At 33.9% G+C, this 16,098-nt stretch overlaps 3 protein-coding genes across 3 annotated transcripts; 2 read left to right on the top strand and 1 right to left on the bottom strand.

The window, feature by feature from the left end:
• Positions 1 to 363: 363 nt before the first annotated feature.
• LOC107014145 (miraculin-like) lies at positions 364 to 1,722 on the top strand. Its single transcript, XM_015214000.2, has 2 exons — positions 364 to 600; positions 1,149 to 1,722. Exons 1-2 carry the CDS (start codon positions 364 to 366, stop codon positions 1,590 to 1,592), a joined length of 681 nt encoding a protein of 226 aa, XP_015069486.1. The 3' UTR covers positions 1,593 to 1,722.
• A 5,618-nt stretch (positions 1,723 to 7,340) lies between these two features.
• LOC114076517 (kunitz trypsin inhibitor 2-like) lies at positions 7,341 to 8,080 on the top strand. Its single transcript, XM_027915636.1, has 2 exons — positions 7,341 to 7,366; positions 7,484 to 8,080. The coding sequence occupies exons 1-2, from the start codon at positions 7,341 to 7,343 to the stop codon at positions 7,926 to 7,928; spliced, it is 471 nt and encodes a 156-aa protein (XP_027771437.1). The 3' UTR covers positions 7,929 to 8,080.
• Positions 8,081 to 8,872: 792 nt separating this feature from the next.
• On the bottom strand, positions 8,873 to 10,778 carry LOC107012804 (putative GEM-like protein 8). The gene is made up of 4 exons (XM_015212730.2): positions 10,487 to 10,778; positions 10,253 to 10,336; positions 9,867 to 10,129; positions 8,873 to 9,273 (listed from the first exon to the last, which is right to left on the bottom strand). Exons 1-4 carry the CDS (start codon positions 10,668 to 10,670, stop codon positions 9,097 to 9,099), a joined length of 708 nt encoding a protein of 235 aa, XP_015068216.1. The 5' UTR covers positions 10,671 to 10,778; the 3' UTR covers positions 8,873 to 9,096.
• Between the last annotated feature and the right edge of the window lie 5,320 nt (positions 10,779 to 16,098).

Here is a 16,098-nt window from a genome sequence, read left to right as displayed (position 1 = left end):
TAAAAGTGATCCAAGAAAAAAATATATCATAGATCAACTAGACCCAAATGACATAATAAGCGCTAAAATTTTAAATTTTCATATTATCTAGGTGAGAACTTTAAAATATTGTTATCCTTCTGCGAATATAGAGAAGTAAAATATAACGAATAACATCAAAAATGAAACTTATTGTCCTTGTTTTGTTATCTGTTCTAAATCAAGAATATATAATATGTTTTTTTTAAATAAGCTGTAATTTTTTTTCCTGATAAACAATATGTCTTTGTTTTATTTATAATTAGAAACGTGAACGTAATATTTTTGGTTCATGTAATCTATAAATTGAAGGTAGATTTAGAGGTTCTCCATCAATTAATTAAAATGAAGAGGATTATTTGGCTAATTTCAGTTGTTGTAGCATTTTGTTCTACATGGACTAGTGCTACAACCACTCCTAATCAAGTGTTGCAAGTGGTACGTGACACTAATGGTGAAATTCTCAGATCAGACTCTAGGTACTTTGTGGTCACGCCACCAGTATTAGAAGGAGGAGGCGGCGGAGTTACCAGAGGACCCATATTAGAGGCTCAAGATGCTAACTTCGTCTGTCCATTTCAGGTTTTGTTGTTCGATCATCTAGTTTAAAAGATTAAACAGTTAAAAAGATTATGTATATTTTTACACTATACGATATACGTTTCTTTTTATATTATTATAAGGTAATGATTAATATTCAAGACATATATAAAGACTCTATTTTAAAATTGCCAAATAACACATTTATACGTCTAAATCAGAACTGAACATCTGAACATGAACAATTAATATAACATGGGTTCAATATCTAGTAAACCAAGCCTAGACTCCAAATAAATCTCAAATATCATAATAAGAATAATTAATTAATTAGATCACGATCGATCTTAGTCCAATGAAAAGCTAATGGATTAATCCATGAAGTAAAAATAGTCAAAATCACATGAGGAGAACTATTTTTCATTCAAATTGTGATATTAACAATAGTGAATATGATCTAGGACATAACACTTGATATTTTAATTTGTACTATATGTGTATCCAATCAAATATCTCCACATAAATATAAGATACTTTGATTATATAATATCTCAACAAATCGATCTAATTATTTTATTTTTTAATTACAGGTGATGCAAACCGCGCTAAATTCGGACCAAGGCAGGGCAGTATTTTTCAAACCAAGGGCACCAAATCAAATAGAAATCACTGAATCAAGTGATGTTAACATTAAGTTCTATCTTGACAATCCAACTGGGATGTGTAACAACACAGTGTGGGAAGTAGAAGGTAATATCCCAGGAACTGTATTGAAACCAGCTTTCTTGTCAACTAATGGTGGAGAGACCGGAAATCCTTCGAAAATGAACACTTGGTTTCAGATTAAGAAATTAAATGACAATGATGAAGAGGTTAATCCTATGTATATTTTGGTGTTTTGTCCTAATAATTACGAAGACACATGCAGTGAAATTACTATTCATTATGTCTACGAACAAAGGCGTTTAGTTCTCAAAATTGGCGATAGCTTTCCAGTTGTGTTCGTTAAGGATAATAACTATGGAATTGTATGATCCGAAGAAAATATATGAATAACGTAGGTAATGTACCTGTGTGTGTTGTCTAAATAAATAAACACACCCATGTATAAGACAATTTATTTAATATAAAGTATTGGTACACAAAAAAGTTAATATATATTAATTGCTGATCTAATAAAAGTCGTTTATTATGTATAGTGTGAAATTAGGTCTTAGGCCTAACTCACACCCCAAAAGCTAGCTCAAAGGGAGGAGGATTGCCCAAGCCTTATAAGGAGTCCACCCATCTCATTAACCACCGATGTGGGACTTTTGTCATTCTTTAACACCCCACCTCACGCCCAGTGCTTAGCATCTGGTGCGTGGGCAATTTTTAGTTTTGGGGACCCCAGCATCGGGTGAGACGGGCCCTGCTCTGATACCATGTCACTGACCTTCTTGTGTTTGGACATGCTGCCCAGTCTGAGTCACAGAATGCCTCCATTTCATTGCTGTCTTCACTGCTAAGCAGTATTCCTTGTCCTGGACATCCTTTAATATATCTAACCAATCTCAATGCAGCTTCCCAGTGAGACACCTTAGGTTTTTGCATGAACTGTGATAAAACTTGTACAGCAAAACATATATCAGGTCTAGTAGTTGTTAAGTATAACAACCTACCAATTAATCTCTGATATGCAGTAACATTTGCATATAAAGGATCATCTGTCTTTGCAGTGGCTTCATCATATTCAACAGTAGTTAATTTGACACCTGATTCTAAAGGTGTGCTTGCTGGTTTTGAACCTCCAAGTCCACAGTCAGAAATCAACTCCAGTGCATACTTTCTTTGGCTAAGAACAATACCATTTCTTGATCTTAGTACTTCAATACCAAGAAAATACTTTAGATCACCAAGATCTTTCATTTTGAAGTTACTATGCAATGTAGCCTTTAGATCCTCAATTAGAACACTGCTATTTCCAGTTATAAGAAGATCATCTACATAGATCAACACTGCTGCAATATCATCTCCAACCATCTTTGTGAAAAGAGAATGATCATAAGAACTTTGAGAATAACCAGCAGTAACTAGAGCCTCAGTTAGCTTAAGGTTCCATTGCCTAGAAGCTTGTTTCAAGCCATATAAGGACTTCAACAATTTACAGACTTTGTTCTCCCCCTGCCTCTGAAATCCTTGAGGCAAGTCCATGTATACTTCTTCATTGAGATCACCTTGAAGGAAGGCATTATGAACATCCATTTGAAAAAGAGGCCAACCATGGGATGCTGCAACACTAATCACAGTTCTCACTGTGACCATCTTAGCTACTGGAGAAAATGTTTCATGATAGTCCAACCCTTCTTGTTGATTATAGCCTTTGGCAACTAACCTTGCCTTGTACCTTTCCACCTCACCATTGGCCTTAAGTTTAACTTTATAAACCCATTTTGAACCAATAGGGTGTTTACCAGATGGCAAATCTACTATTGCCCAGGTATTGTTTTGCTCTAAAGCAGCTACTTCAGACTGCATTGCATCCACCCATTGTTGGTGTTTGGAGGCTTCCTTAAAGCTGGTGGGTTCCACTATAACTGAGAACCCTTTGATAAAATTTTGATAAGATGGTGTCAAGAGATCATATGACAAATTATTAGCAATAGGATATGAACAAGTCATATTAGACTTAGTTGAAATTATGTAATCTTTATGCCAAAGAGGAGGCCTAGAATGTCTAGCAGTTCTTCTAGCAGATGTAAGATCACCATCACCTGTGATTTCACTATGTTGTGGCTCCAACAGATTACTCTCTAAAGAAGAATCAACTTCAGATTGTATAGGATTGATCTCCTCAACATGTTCATTAGAATCTACAGAATTTGAAGGTATACTATCATCTGCATGATCAAACATATCCATTTGTATGGGAGCAGATGATACTTCTTCTGTGATAACATCTTTAAAAGGAAATGAATCTTCCATGAATGTAACCTCCCTGCTCACTGATATGACATGAGTCTCCAAATCCATGACTTTATATCCTTTTTGTGTTTCTGAGTACCCAATGAAGACTGATCTTGTTGCTCTTTGAGCAAATTTATCTCTTCTTGGCAAAACTGATACAAAACATATACATCCAAACACCCTCAAATGCTCTAGATTAGGTGCTCGTTTATAAAGAAGTTCATATGGTGACTTCCCTTGTAATACAGTTGTAGGCATTCTGTTTATCAGATAGGCTGCAGTTTTAACACAATTTCCCCAAAATCTGATAGGAATTTCACTGTGAAACTTTAGTGCTCTGGCTACATTTAATATGTGTCTATGCTTTCTTTCAACAACACTATTTTGTTGAGGTGTATAAGCACATGAACTCTGATGAACTATTCCAAGAGAAGAAAACAAAACACTGCATTTAGAGTTAAAAAACTCAGTTCCATTATCAGTTCTCACAACTTGAACTTTAACACCAAATTGTGTATTAAACCATCAACATAAAGTCTTTCAATATAATGTGCACATCTGATTTGTGTTGAACTAGACAAAGCCAAGTAAATCTACTGAAATCATCAACAATTGTCACAAAATACTGCTTATTATCATGGGTAGGAACTTTGTAAGGTCCCCAGAGATCAACATGAAGAAGTTGAAAATTATGAGTTGACTTAGAATTACTTGTAGGAAAACTCAATCTACTTTGTTTAGCCACTGGACATATTTGACAGCAATTGTATGTGGAGATGTTGAAATACTTCTTAAGAGAATGTATCTGTTCTATAACCTTGATAGGTGGATATCCAAGTCTGAAATGCCACAAGTCAGCCAAACTTGCACCCTTTATTGATGTTGAAGCTGAATTCACTCTTGCACCAACAGTACTTTGTAGTAGATATAAACCATCAATCTCTTTACCAATCCCAATCACCTTGCCATTGTAAAGTTCCTGCAGTATACAAAAGTGAGGAAAGAAACTCACACTACAAGATAATTCCTTGGTGAGTTTTGCCACAGACACTCACACCCCAAAAGCTAGCTCAAAGGGAGGAGGATTGCCCAAGCCTTATAAGGAGTCCACCATCTCATTAACCACCGATGTGGGACTTTTGTCATTCTTTAACACCCCACCTCACGCCCAGTGCTTAGCATCTGGTGCGTGGGCAATTTTTAGTTTTGGGGACCCCAGCATCGGGTGAGACGGGCCCTGCTCTGATACCATGTGAAATTAGGTCTTAGGCCTAACTCACACCCCAAAAGCTAGCTCAAAGGGAGGAGGATTGCCCAAGCCTTATAAGGAGTCCACCCATCTCATTAACCACCGATGTGGGACTTTTGTCATTCTTTACACCCCACCTCACGCCCAGTGCTTAGCATCTGGTGCGTGGGCAATTTTTAGTTTTGGGGACCCCAGCATCGGGGGAGACGGGCCCTGCTCTGATACCATGTGAAATTAGGTCTTAGGCCTAACTCACACCCCAAAAGCTAGCTCAAAGGGAGGAGGATTGCCCAAGCCTTATAAGGAGTCCACCCATCTCATTAACCACCGATGTGGGACTTTTGTCATTCTTTACACCCCACCTCACGCCCAGTGCTTAGCATCTGGTGCGTGGGCAATTTTTAGTTTTGGGGACCCCAGCATCGGGGGAGACGGGCCCTGCTCTGATACCATGTGAAATTAGGTCTTAGGCCTAACTCACACCCCAAAAGCTAGCTCAAAGGGAGGAGGATTGCCCAAGCCTTATAAGGAGTCCACCCATCTCATTAACCACCGATGTGGGACTTTTGTCATTCTTTACACCCCACCTCACGCCCAGTGCTTAGCATCTGGTGCGTGGGCAATTTTTAGTTTTGGGGACCCCAGCATCGGGGGAGACGGGCCCTGCTCTGATACCATGTGAAATTAGGTCTTAGGCCTAACTCACACCCCAAAAGCTAGCTCAAAGGGAGGAGGATTGCCCAAGCCTTATAAGGAGTCCACCCATCTCATTAACCACCGATGTGGGACTTTTGTCATTCTTTACACCCCACCTCACGCCCAGTGCTTAGCATCTGGTGCGTGGGCAATTTTTAGTTTTGGGGACCCCAGCATCGGGGGAGACGGGCCCTGCTCTGATACCATGTGAAATTAGGTCTTAGGCCTAACTCACACCCCAAAAGCTAGCTCAAAGGGAGGAGGATTGCCCAAGCCTTATAAGGAGTCCACCCATCTCATTAACCACCGATGTGGGACTTTTGTCATTCTTTACACCCCACCTCACGCCCAGTGCTTAGCATCTGGTGCGTGGGCAATTTTTAGTTTTGGGGACCCCAGCATCGGGGGAGACGGGCCCTGCTCTGATACCATGTGAAATTAGGTCTTAGGCCTAACTCACACCCCAAAAGCTAGCTCAAAGGGAGGAGGATTGCCCAAGCCTTATAAGGAGTCCACCCATCTCATTAACCACCGATGTGGGACTTTTGTCATTCTTTACACCCCACCTCACGCCCAGTGCTTAGCATCTGGTGCGTGGGCAATTTTTAGTTTTGGGGACCCCAGCATCGGGGGAGACGGGCCCTGCTCTGATACCATGTGAAATTAGGTCTTAGGCCTAACTCACACCCCAAAAGCTAGCTCAAAGGGAGGAGGATTGCCCAAGCCTTATAAGGAGTCCACCCATCTCATTAACCACCGATGTGGGACTTTTGTCATTCTTTACACCCCACCTCACGCCCAGTGCTTAGCATCTGGTGCGTGGGCAATTTTTAGTTTTGGGGACCCCAGCATCGGGGGAGACGGGCCCTGCTCTGATACCATGTGAAATTAGGTCTTAGGCCTAACTCACACCCCAAAAGCTAGCTCAAAGGGAGGAGGATTGCCCAAGCCTTATAAGGAGTCCACCCATCTCATTAACCACCGATGTGGGACTTTTGTCATTCTTTACACCCCACCTCACGCCCAGTGCTTAGCATCTGGTGCGTGGGCAATTTTTAGTTTTGGGGACCCCAGCATCGGGGGAGACGGGCCCTGCTCTGATACCATGTGAAATTAGGTCTTAGGCCTAACTCACACCCCAAAAGCTAGCTCAAAGGGAGGAGGATTGCCCAAGCCTTATAAGGAGTCCACCCATCTCATTAACCACCGATGTGGGACTTTTGTCATTCTTTACACCCCACCTCACGCCCAGTGCTTAGCATCTGGTGCGTGGGCAATTTTTAGTTTTGGGGACCCCAGCATCGGGGGAGACGGGCCCTGCTCTGATACCATGTGAAATTAGGTCTTAGGCCTAACTCACACCCCAAAAGCTAGCTCAAAGGGAGGAGGATTGCCCAAGCCTTATAAGGAGTCCACCCATCTCATTAACCACCGATGTGGGACTTTTGTCATTCTTTACACCCCACCTCACGCCCAGTGCTTAGCATCTGGTGCGTGGGCAATTTTTAGTTTTGGGGACCCCAGCATCGGGGGAGACGGGCCCTGCTCTGATACCATGTGAAATTAGGTCTTAGGCCTAACTCACACCCCAAAAGCTAGCTCAAAGGGAGGAGGATTGCCCAAGCCTTATAAGGAGTCCACCCATCTCATTAACCACCGATGTGGGACTTTTGTCATTCTTTAACATATAGCTCTAAAAAACAAAAGGAAATCGTTTGAATGGTAAGTATCTCTCACGTTAAAAAAACATAATTGATTTGTCAAATTTGAGAGATCATCTTATCCAAAGTATACATGTACAAGAAGCTTACGTCTCTTACTTTGTCCATTCATAAACATCTATATACTTAAGTTCACCATTTTAAAATGCTCGTGACACAATTATTCAAATATGTACAACAAGTTCAAAGATTATAGGTGGATTTATAATTGGTTTCCCACGGTTTAATGTGTAAATTTTTAAGGCACACATAGGTTACACTGAGTAAATGTTAAACCATACATACATAAATTTAATTATGACTAAACGGCTAGACTTCAAGTTGCATCCATTAGGAACCGGACCAACCCGCTGGTCGTATGCCAAAACGCCCATGATTCTGTAATCGGCGTTAACGTTCAATTTTCACCAGTGGATCCCAAAGAAAATACTATTAGATTATCGACAGATATGAACGTAAAATTTACGTCTATGGAAATATCTGATTCTTCCACAGTACGGAGAATTAATACTGAATTAGTTCCAGAACGTTATTTGGTTACGATAGGCGGAGTAGAAGGAAATCCTGGTCGTGGAACTTTAGGAAATTGGTTTAATATTGACAAGTACGAGGATGCTTACAAACTTGTGTATTGTCCTGTTGTTTGTGAGACATGTAGACCGTTTTGTGGAGAAATTGGTGTACTTGAGGAAAATGGAAAAAGAGTTCTGTTTGTTGGTAGAGATCCACCTCTCAAAGTTACATCTCAAAAGGCCTAGAATTATTAACATTTTATGCTATGGTACTAATGTATCAGTGAATAAATTTAATAAGGAAGAGTAAGTCTTGTAGTAGTGTTGATAATGTAATGGAATAATAAAGATTGTTACGACTTGTATTCGTGAAATAATTACTGTTATAGTGTATTATATATTATACGTGCACTACAAATACATATAAAAATTAGATACGAAATCCCATTTAAGACTTGTCAAACTTATATATCATATTGTAATAGCATAAGGTGGTCTAAAGTGAAAATTAAAAGATATCTTAATTTTATTTGACATAATCTTCTGTTCATTTTATTATAAATTTATTCTTATAGCTAATTCAATCTCGTTAGTTAATCAATTTATTTTCGCTCAATAGATTTTATTTGATCTGATATTTTATAGGATGAAATAGAATAAATGATAGGACGATTCTTTACTTCTCTGATATATTCAAATATAAAATTCCAATATATATATTGTATGTGTATGTGTGTATATAATAAGGCAAAGGACATAAATCATATACTTTTAAGGAAAAATTATCATTTGTCCCTTATAATTTTATAATTACAGAAAATCTTATGTACATTTTACACATGATACACTATTATGATGCGCGAGATACATTGATCTGATGTGCGAGATACATTAATCTGATGCGCTGATACATTAAACTTATGCGCGAAATCAGCGATTTTGGAGAATTATAAAACTAACAGAGAATAATGATAATAAGAGAATTTAAAGGTGAGATTTCGTCATTTTTCTTATATTAGTAACTATTAAGGCCTCATCTCTTTTTTGGAGGTTTAAGAAATTTGTTAGTACATTATTTCTATTTAATATGTCAAAAATAAAATAAAGGCTTAAATTTGAGAGACGTTAAGTAATAGAATAATAATTTAACTAATTAGAAGGATCAAGGACTTAATTAGGAGATTTCACACTTTTCAGGGAAAGTACCTCAAATAACCATAGATAATTACACTTGAACATAAAATCCATATCCCTATAGCCAAAATAGTTGAAATTATGATCATCCACAGAAAAGAACAAAGAATAACCAGTCCTAAAATGCCGCCAATTCAACAAAAAATTTAAAAAGGAAAAGAAAAAACTTAGATACTAACAATGACTCTTTAAAATCCTAAACATTATATGTCTAAAACATTTAATTTGACATCGAAATAGCTCTTTGTAAATTCAAGAAAGCTTTTTCATATCGTACAAAACCCATAAACCAAAACTCAAAATCATCTTCAGTTACTATTTCTATGTACTTTTGAGATGGCTTGTTCTCGTTTACACTCGGAAGAGCTCTTTTAATTTTCGTCACTGGAATAACCACCTGCATAAATTAAATGTCCAAAATTAGAAATATTCCTAAAACAGAAAAATTAACTTTTTCTTTTGTGCTACATACAATTGATTTTGTGTAGATTAAAATGATAAGTAAAAATTATTTATTAATTTTAATTTAAAAAGATTCTCTGACTAAATCATGACAACTAGACAATACCAATAGTACATGTTTAAATAATACTCTTAAAACTAACCAATAAAAAACAACACACAGTGAGTGATTTCGAAGGAATAATTGAAAGCCGCGTGCGACCGAATCTTCGTATTAAATATCATTTATAAATCATTCTACTATGGTGTTTTCCCCTTCTTTTCCTAATTTCCGCAAAATAATAACAATACAGAGTATGACGGTTTTGAACAATAGCTCATAAATCAAGTAAAAATATAAATTGCATTAATCAAGTCTCATGGCTAAGGAGGTCGGATTTGTTCCTATGTCTCCTGTGACCGCCCCAACCACTCAATCAAATAAAAATATTTTTAAATTATGTGAAATTGAACAAAAAAACACTTTCGCGAATATAATTTAATTCAAGATTGCTCTTAAACTAACATTATAAATGTAATGTAACTAACCTTGTAAGGTGTTCTGAGAATTCCTCCAGAGGGAAACGGAACAGAGATGGGTCTTTCACTGCAGAAAGCAATTTTATGAGTTGATATGAATAAAATCCCAGCAATTGGACCTGCTGTTGTGTACAAATAGCACTGCGATGCCTTAAGCAATATCTCGCCATCATTCACATGAAACATATGCCTGAATATATTTCTTCTCCCTCCTTCTTTCACTATCGTCAATTTCCCCTTCACCGTTTCTGAAAACTTCGAACCCAATTTCACTGCAACAAAAAAAGAAATCAAATTGTTTTAATGTAAAGAGTAGAAAAGGAAAATTTTAAGTAGAACAAACAAATTGAAACGGAAAGTAAATACTAGTAATAGAATTAGATGCTAACACGTACCATGCTCACGAATTCTATATGCATAACTTTTTGCCTTCTTCCCAAATTTCCTCTTCTGAATAATTACAGCTGAATCATCATGACCTGTAATTATTGCATAAATAAAACAGTTGAGATAATTTAATTTTATAATTCTGTTACTAGATCTAAACGGTATGAATTCGGATCTTCGCTGTTCAACAAATTTAAAATGATGTATGCGACTCTGACGAGCGCAATGAAATTTGAACATACTTGGAGTAATTCTGGGTGAGTAATCTGAAGAAGATGGACTCTGAAGAGTGCTAGCAGCAGATTCAGACTCTTGAGAAAAAGAAGAAAGTCTTTCTGGAGTAGTTGTTCCAAAAGAGGAACTCATGGCTAAAGAACTGCCAGAAGAATTTTGATGATCTTCCTGAAGAATGTGATGTTTATTCATATTAAATTATTGACTATTTTTTAATTTGTGTAATGAGAAAGTATTAGCGTGTGAAAGTATGAGAGGAAAGTGGAAGGAATGGGGATATTTAAAGGAGTGGTCGGCGACACACTACTCGATCCAGTAGATAAGTTTCTGAACTACTCCCACTGTTTAGCTCAACTTGGACTAATTTTTAATACATATGCAGACAAAAATTAACTCTAATATTTGGAAGATTCTTTTGCTTTACTTTTTCCACAAAACAACAAGGTGGGAGGAAGTCTTCTGGAAATGAGATTAGTAGTTTTATCGATTACGTATTATTTCATAATATATATCATATATTATTTTTAATAGTTTACAATTTGAAAGAACGCAAGTACGAGTGATCATTCCAATAATCATGAGAGAAACAGATTCCACCTTAACATTATGATAGCCATTAGAAAAAGCACCATTGCAAGTCAATTTGTATTCCCCCTTAGCTTTTGCAACACTATTACAACATTTCCAAAATAGGCGTGCAGTACATGCATAATAACTTAAAAGACTTTTTATTATCACAAAATTTTAGCCAAAAGATATATATTAAGTTTTTCTGAATTTATAACTTTAATACTAAATTCGCCTTGAGTGAATAATAATCTTTTAGAATTTTAGTGTGGACTTTTATTTGCGGTGTTTGCGTGTTTAACTAGAAAATTGTTTGTATATTTTTTCAAATTATTTTCACTCATTTATTAACTGCTAGACCACTTATGTCCTTGTTATTAATTTCTTTTCTTTTCAATTTCCTTTTGATTCCTTGCGACTTTACGAGACTTGAAATGAAATTATAATTGTAACACACACATACTTCAAACAGGTGCTTTATAAACAGTACATGTGACATGAAAAGGTTAGGCACTTTAATGTAAGAGGGAAAAAAGATCATATTTGTCCCAAAAAAAAGATGGGGGAAAAGAGCCTCAAACGGAAAAGCCAAGTGCATAGCATATATATTTTTTTTGGTATTCGATATCTGGTACTTATATTCTGAATTTGTATTAAATAGGGCCTCGTTCAAGCAGAAGTTCTCCCTATCCAGATTTTTTCTATACTTAGAGGTCAAACTCAAAATCTATGATTAAGAGAAGAGCAATCTCATTCACGACACTATATTCTTTGATAGTAAATAATAACATATATACTTTAAAAAATAAAATAAGAACTAACTATACTATCAATATAACAGAAAATACATCTATCGCAACCAGGGAAATTAATAACAAATATACTTGATTTTTGTAACATAAAATGCAGAAGCCACCAACTTGGAAAAATAATAGAATTGTGGAAAATTCTAATTAAAAATGAATCTCTAAAATTCTAGAAAGACTACATAGCTGACTTGTCTTTTTTCACATTTAGTCAATATATGCTATAATAATCCTTAGGTGACACTGCCGCAAAACTGACATTTAGTGAGTAATAGATTTTTTTACCGATAATATTTATTAATGTAAAAATATTTAACGATAATTAAATTAATTTTATTTTAATTTATTGTTAAAGCACTAAATTTTTTTAATGTCATTTATATAGAGCGCTAATTTAATATTTAATTATACTTATATTATTAACGCTAAATAATAAACGCAAAATATTTTATGGTAGTGTATATGCTCATTGTGTTCTTGTATGGCTCGAACACTATTTTCCCTCTTTGGCAGCTCCTCATCATTTACAATTAGTATGGCTGCTTTACCACCTTCTCTTACATTGATAACTACGTATCGGTTGTATAATATAAAAAACACATAATTGAATAAGTTTAAGTACTATATTTTTTTAAAATATCTTTGAGTTAAGAGTTCTAATATTAATGAGTTTGGTAAATTTCAATAACTTAGGCCAAATTTTGATATTTCTGTTATTAAAAAATTCGCTTAATATATATAAATAATTAAATATTTTGTTTAAATTGAACTCATTAAATAACATTTTTTTATAATTTAAAATTCACAAACTTAAAATTTTAAATTGTCTATTTTCTCAACCTTTTAATCAGTAAGAATATACAAGGCATATACTTGATACTTGAAAGCTTAATAATCCATAGGATTAATTAGCATTATATGTGAGTATTGGTTGGAATAGAGATACTCACTCCATTCATTGATTAATTAACGAAACAAGAAAATCTTTTGAAGATTGAACGAGCTACAAATTACCAAGAGAATTGAAATTAAGTCAGGTCTGACATATTTTCATTTAATAAAATAAGAATAAAAACATAAATAATGTCTTTTGTAATTTAATTAATTATTACTCGTTGAACTAATTAATAAGTTAGGTTCAACATACTTTCTCTATCCCTATTTAGTTGTCCACTTTAGAAAAGGCACACATATTAAGATAATAATAATTAACATAGTGAAGTTACAATTTTACCCTCATTAAATATGCTTTTAAAAAGGATGAATTAAAATTTAGAAATTTTCAAGAAGTTTAAATAAGGGTATAATAGAAAAAAAAATTATTCTTTCTTGATTTGTCAAAATAGACAAGTAAATGGGGACATCTAAAATAGGAAATATGGACAAGTAAATAGGGACAAAGTGTTTAACCAATAAAACACTTCGTCCGTATAAACATTTATTGGTGCACAAAACGTACACCAATAAAAAAACATTTATTCCTCCTAACAAGAATACAAATCTGGAAACTTCTTGAAATAATAATTTGATACAAAGTGTTTTCCATCTAATTATTTGAGTTTTAAGAGTGAGACTTTGTCGTCTTTACCAGATCCATGTAAAGATGGTTAAGGGTGTGCCTTACAAGTTATTTTTCCTGTCTCTATCAATAATATAACGATTTCATAAAGTTTCAATCATTATCTTTAAAATTTTAAATAAAAGAATATATTTTTATACAGTTTTTTAAAAATTTTAAATAGGCTAAAGTATTCATCATCCCCCTAAACTTGAAGCTTTTTATTTGGTGTATACTTAAACTATATTCTGTATTAATTATCCCTCAAACTTGTTTATTCCACTATGACGTACCCCTTTTTGTCTGTTGCTCCTAGTGTGACTACACACGCGCGTCAGCTGGCAAAAATGGTGATGATGTGAATTTCCACCTGGATAAATAATAGCCACCTAGATAAATTAAAATGGCAAAAAATAAATATCATATTCCAACACCTTTCCCGGTCGCCGTCAATTTCCACCACCAACCAACCACTGTATCTCCTCTTCTCATCTCTCTTTCCGATGCAAAATCAATTCTTCACTCTAACCTCCTTTCCGCTGCAAAACAACACGGTTTCTTCTAGCTCACATAACACTCCATCTCCTCTCACCTTGCTCGATCAGCTGAATCAGAATCCTTATCCTTTTTCAACGATGAGAAACAACACTGCTACCCGAAGAACTGGCCCTTGGGCTTCGATAATGATGACGACGACGAGGTGATGTCGTCTGCGGCCGGTCAATGTAAAAAAAATAGAGATTTTACATTTTTTTTTACTGTTGTAACTTTATGACGTGGCAAAAAATCACTCTCTCACGCGCCTAGTAGAGTGTGAATTAATTTCTACGCCAGGTGGACAGAAAATGTGCACGTGTTGAATGAATAAACAAGCCGGGAGATAATTCAAACAAAATAAAATTTAAATATACACCGAATAAAAAGCTTCAAATTCAGAGGGGTAATGAATACTTTTACATTTTAAATAAAAGAATATATTCTTATACATTTTTTGCCAAATAAGTAAATGTTAACGTAACCAAATGTTGATTGTATCATCAAATTTTCATCAAATAAGTAAATGTTAACATAATTAAATGTTGATTGTATCATCAAATTTTTATCAAATAAGGAAAGTTTTCATTTTTCAATATTAATAACTAAATAAAAAAGTAAGTTATATAAAATCACACCGAAAATAATTGTTATTCTTTTTGGCTCATCTTACGTGAAAGTACTACTATTATTAAAGAACAAATCAGTCTTTTTAGTTTTTACTATAATTTTTTCACTTTTTTTTTAAAAAAATATTAGAATCATTAGCTATGTTTAATTGTAGTATTTTTCTCATTTTAGTTGTTAAATATGTGACTATAATTTTAAATTATTTAAAGAATCTATAGTTGAATTAATAGTCAAAATTAAGTGTTTTGACTTTTGTACTCCAAACCTCTTCATAATTGGGACAGAGAGTATTATTATACTATTATTCTCTTCATGTCATTTTTTTTCTTACTTTTCGCTTTATTTTGTTTCAAAAATAATATTATTATTTTTTAATTCTAAGTTCCTACCTAATATGTTTAAGGACATAATATTTTAAAATATTTTTTATTTTCTTTAACTCTGTAGTAAATAAAAATCAAATAAATAAACAAAAAAAATATTAATAAATTTCATTGATCAAGCAAGAGACTAAATTAAGAATAGCATAGATTAAAAAAGACTAAATAGATCCATTTATTAAAATATTTTGTTCTATATATATCTCTTCCAGTAGACGTTTTTTCTCTGAAGGTTCGTTCACCAAGAAATTCCAAAGAAATTGGTCTCTCTAATTTGTTCATCATCACGTGTTTGATATGTGTTCTTCTTTAACTAGTTTTACTTATAACTTTATATATACATACATATATATATATATATATATGTACACACACACACACACATATTGAAATATTATCTTTATTGAAATACCACCATATTTTGGTATCAGAGCTTTAGATTTAAAAGACCTTATATGAGAAAAGATGACATTTTGAATGGCTAGTTATGCCATTTGGATTAAAAACAGCACCTCCAATATTTCAAAGAAAAATGGATAAAATATTTGGAGAATATAAAAAATCTATTTGGATCTTCTCCTGTTATTAATGTATGTATTTTATTTGTAAAATTATAAGGATTTGGACCTAGTGATACTAAATACTGAAATTCTGCTGTGCTTATGTTTTTCCCTTCAGATTTTTCTTTTTTATCTATCTTTTTATGTAATTGTAATAGAAGTGATATTATTATATTGTTCGATATAGATAAAATTTAGAGAATTAATCAAATTATAATATGATTTTTAAATGTTTTAAGTTGTTAATCATTATAACTTATAGTACTTTTTATGTAATTTTTAAATAATATATGTTACTTCCATTGTCTCAATATATATATATCATAAATAGAATTTCACGAGTCAATATATTGTAAATTATTGAGATGTACGATATCTTTTACATAGTTTCAAATTAAATAATACATGTTACTTCTTTTGTCCCATTTATGTGACACAGAAAAATTTATTTTATGAATCAATTGAATTTTTACTAGCAATTGAATTTTTTTTATGTTTTTAAAAAGATATATTTAAAGTTGTCAATAATGAAAATCAAACAAACAAATTAATATAGAGGAAAAATAAACAAATATATATATATAT

Source organism: Solanum pennellii, chromosome 3 (genome assembly GCF_001406875.1).
Source record: "Solanum pennellii chromosome 3, SPENNV200".
NCBI classification, from domain to species: domain Eukaryota; kingdom Viridiplantae; phylum Streptophyta; class Magnoliopsida; order Solanales; family Solanaceae; genus Solanum; species Solanum pennellii.
The sequence above is the reverse complement of the archived record's forward strand: the minus strand, read 5'-3'. Positions and strand labels throughout refer to the sequence as shown.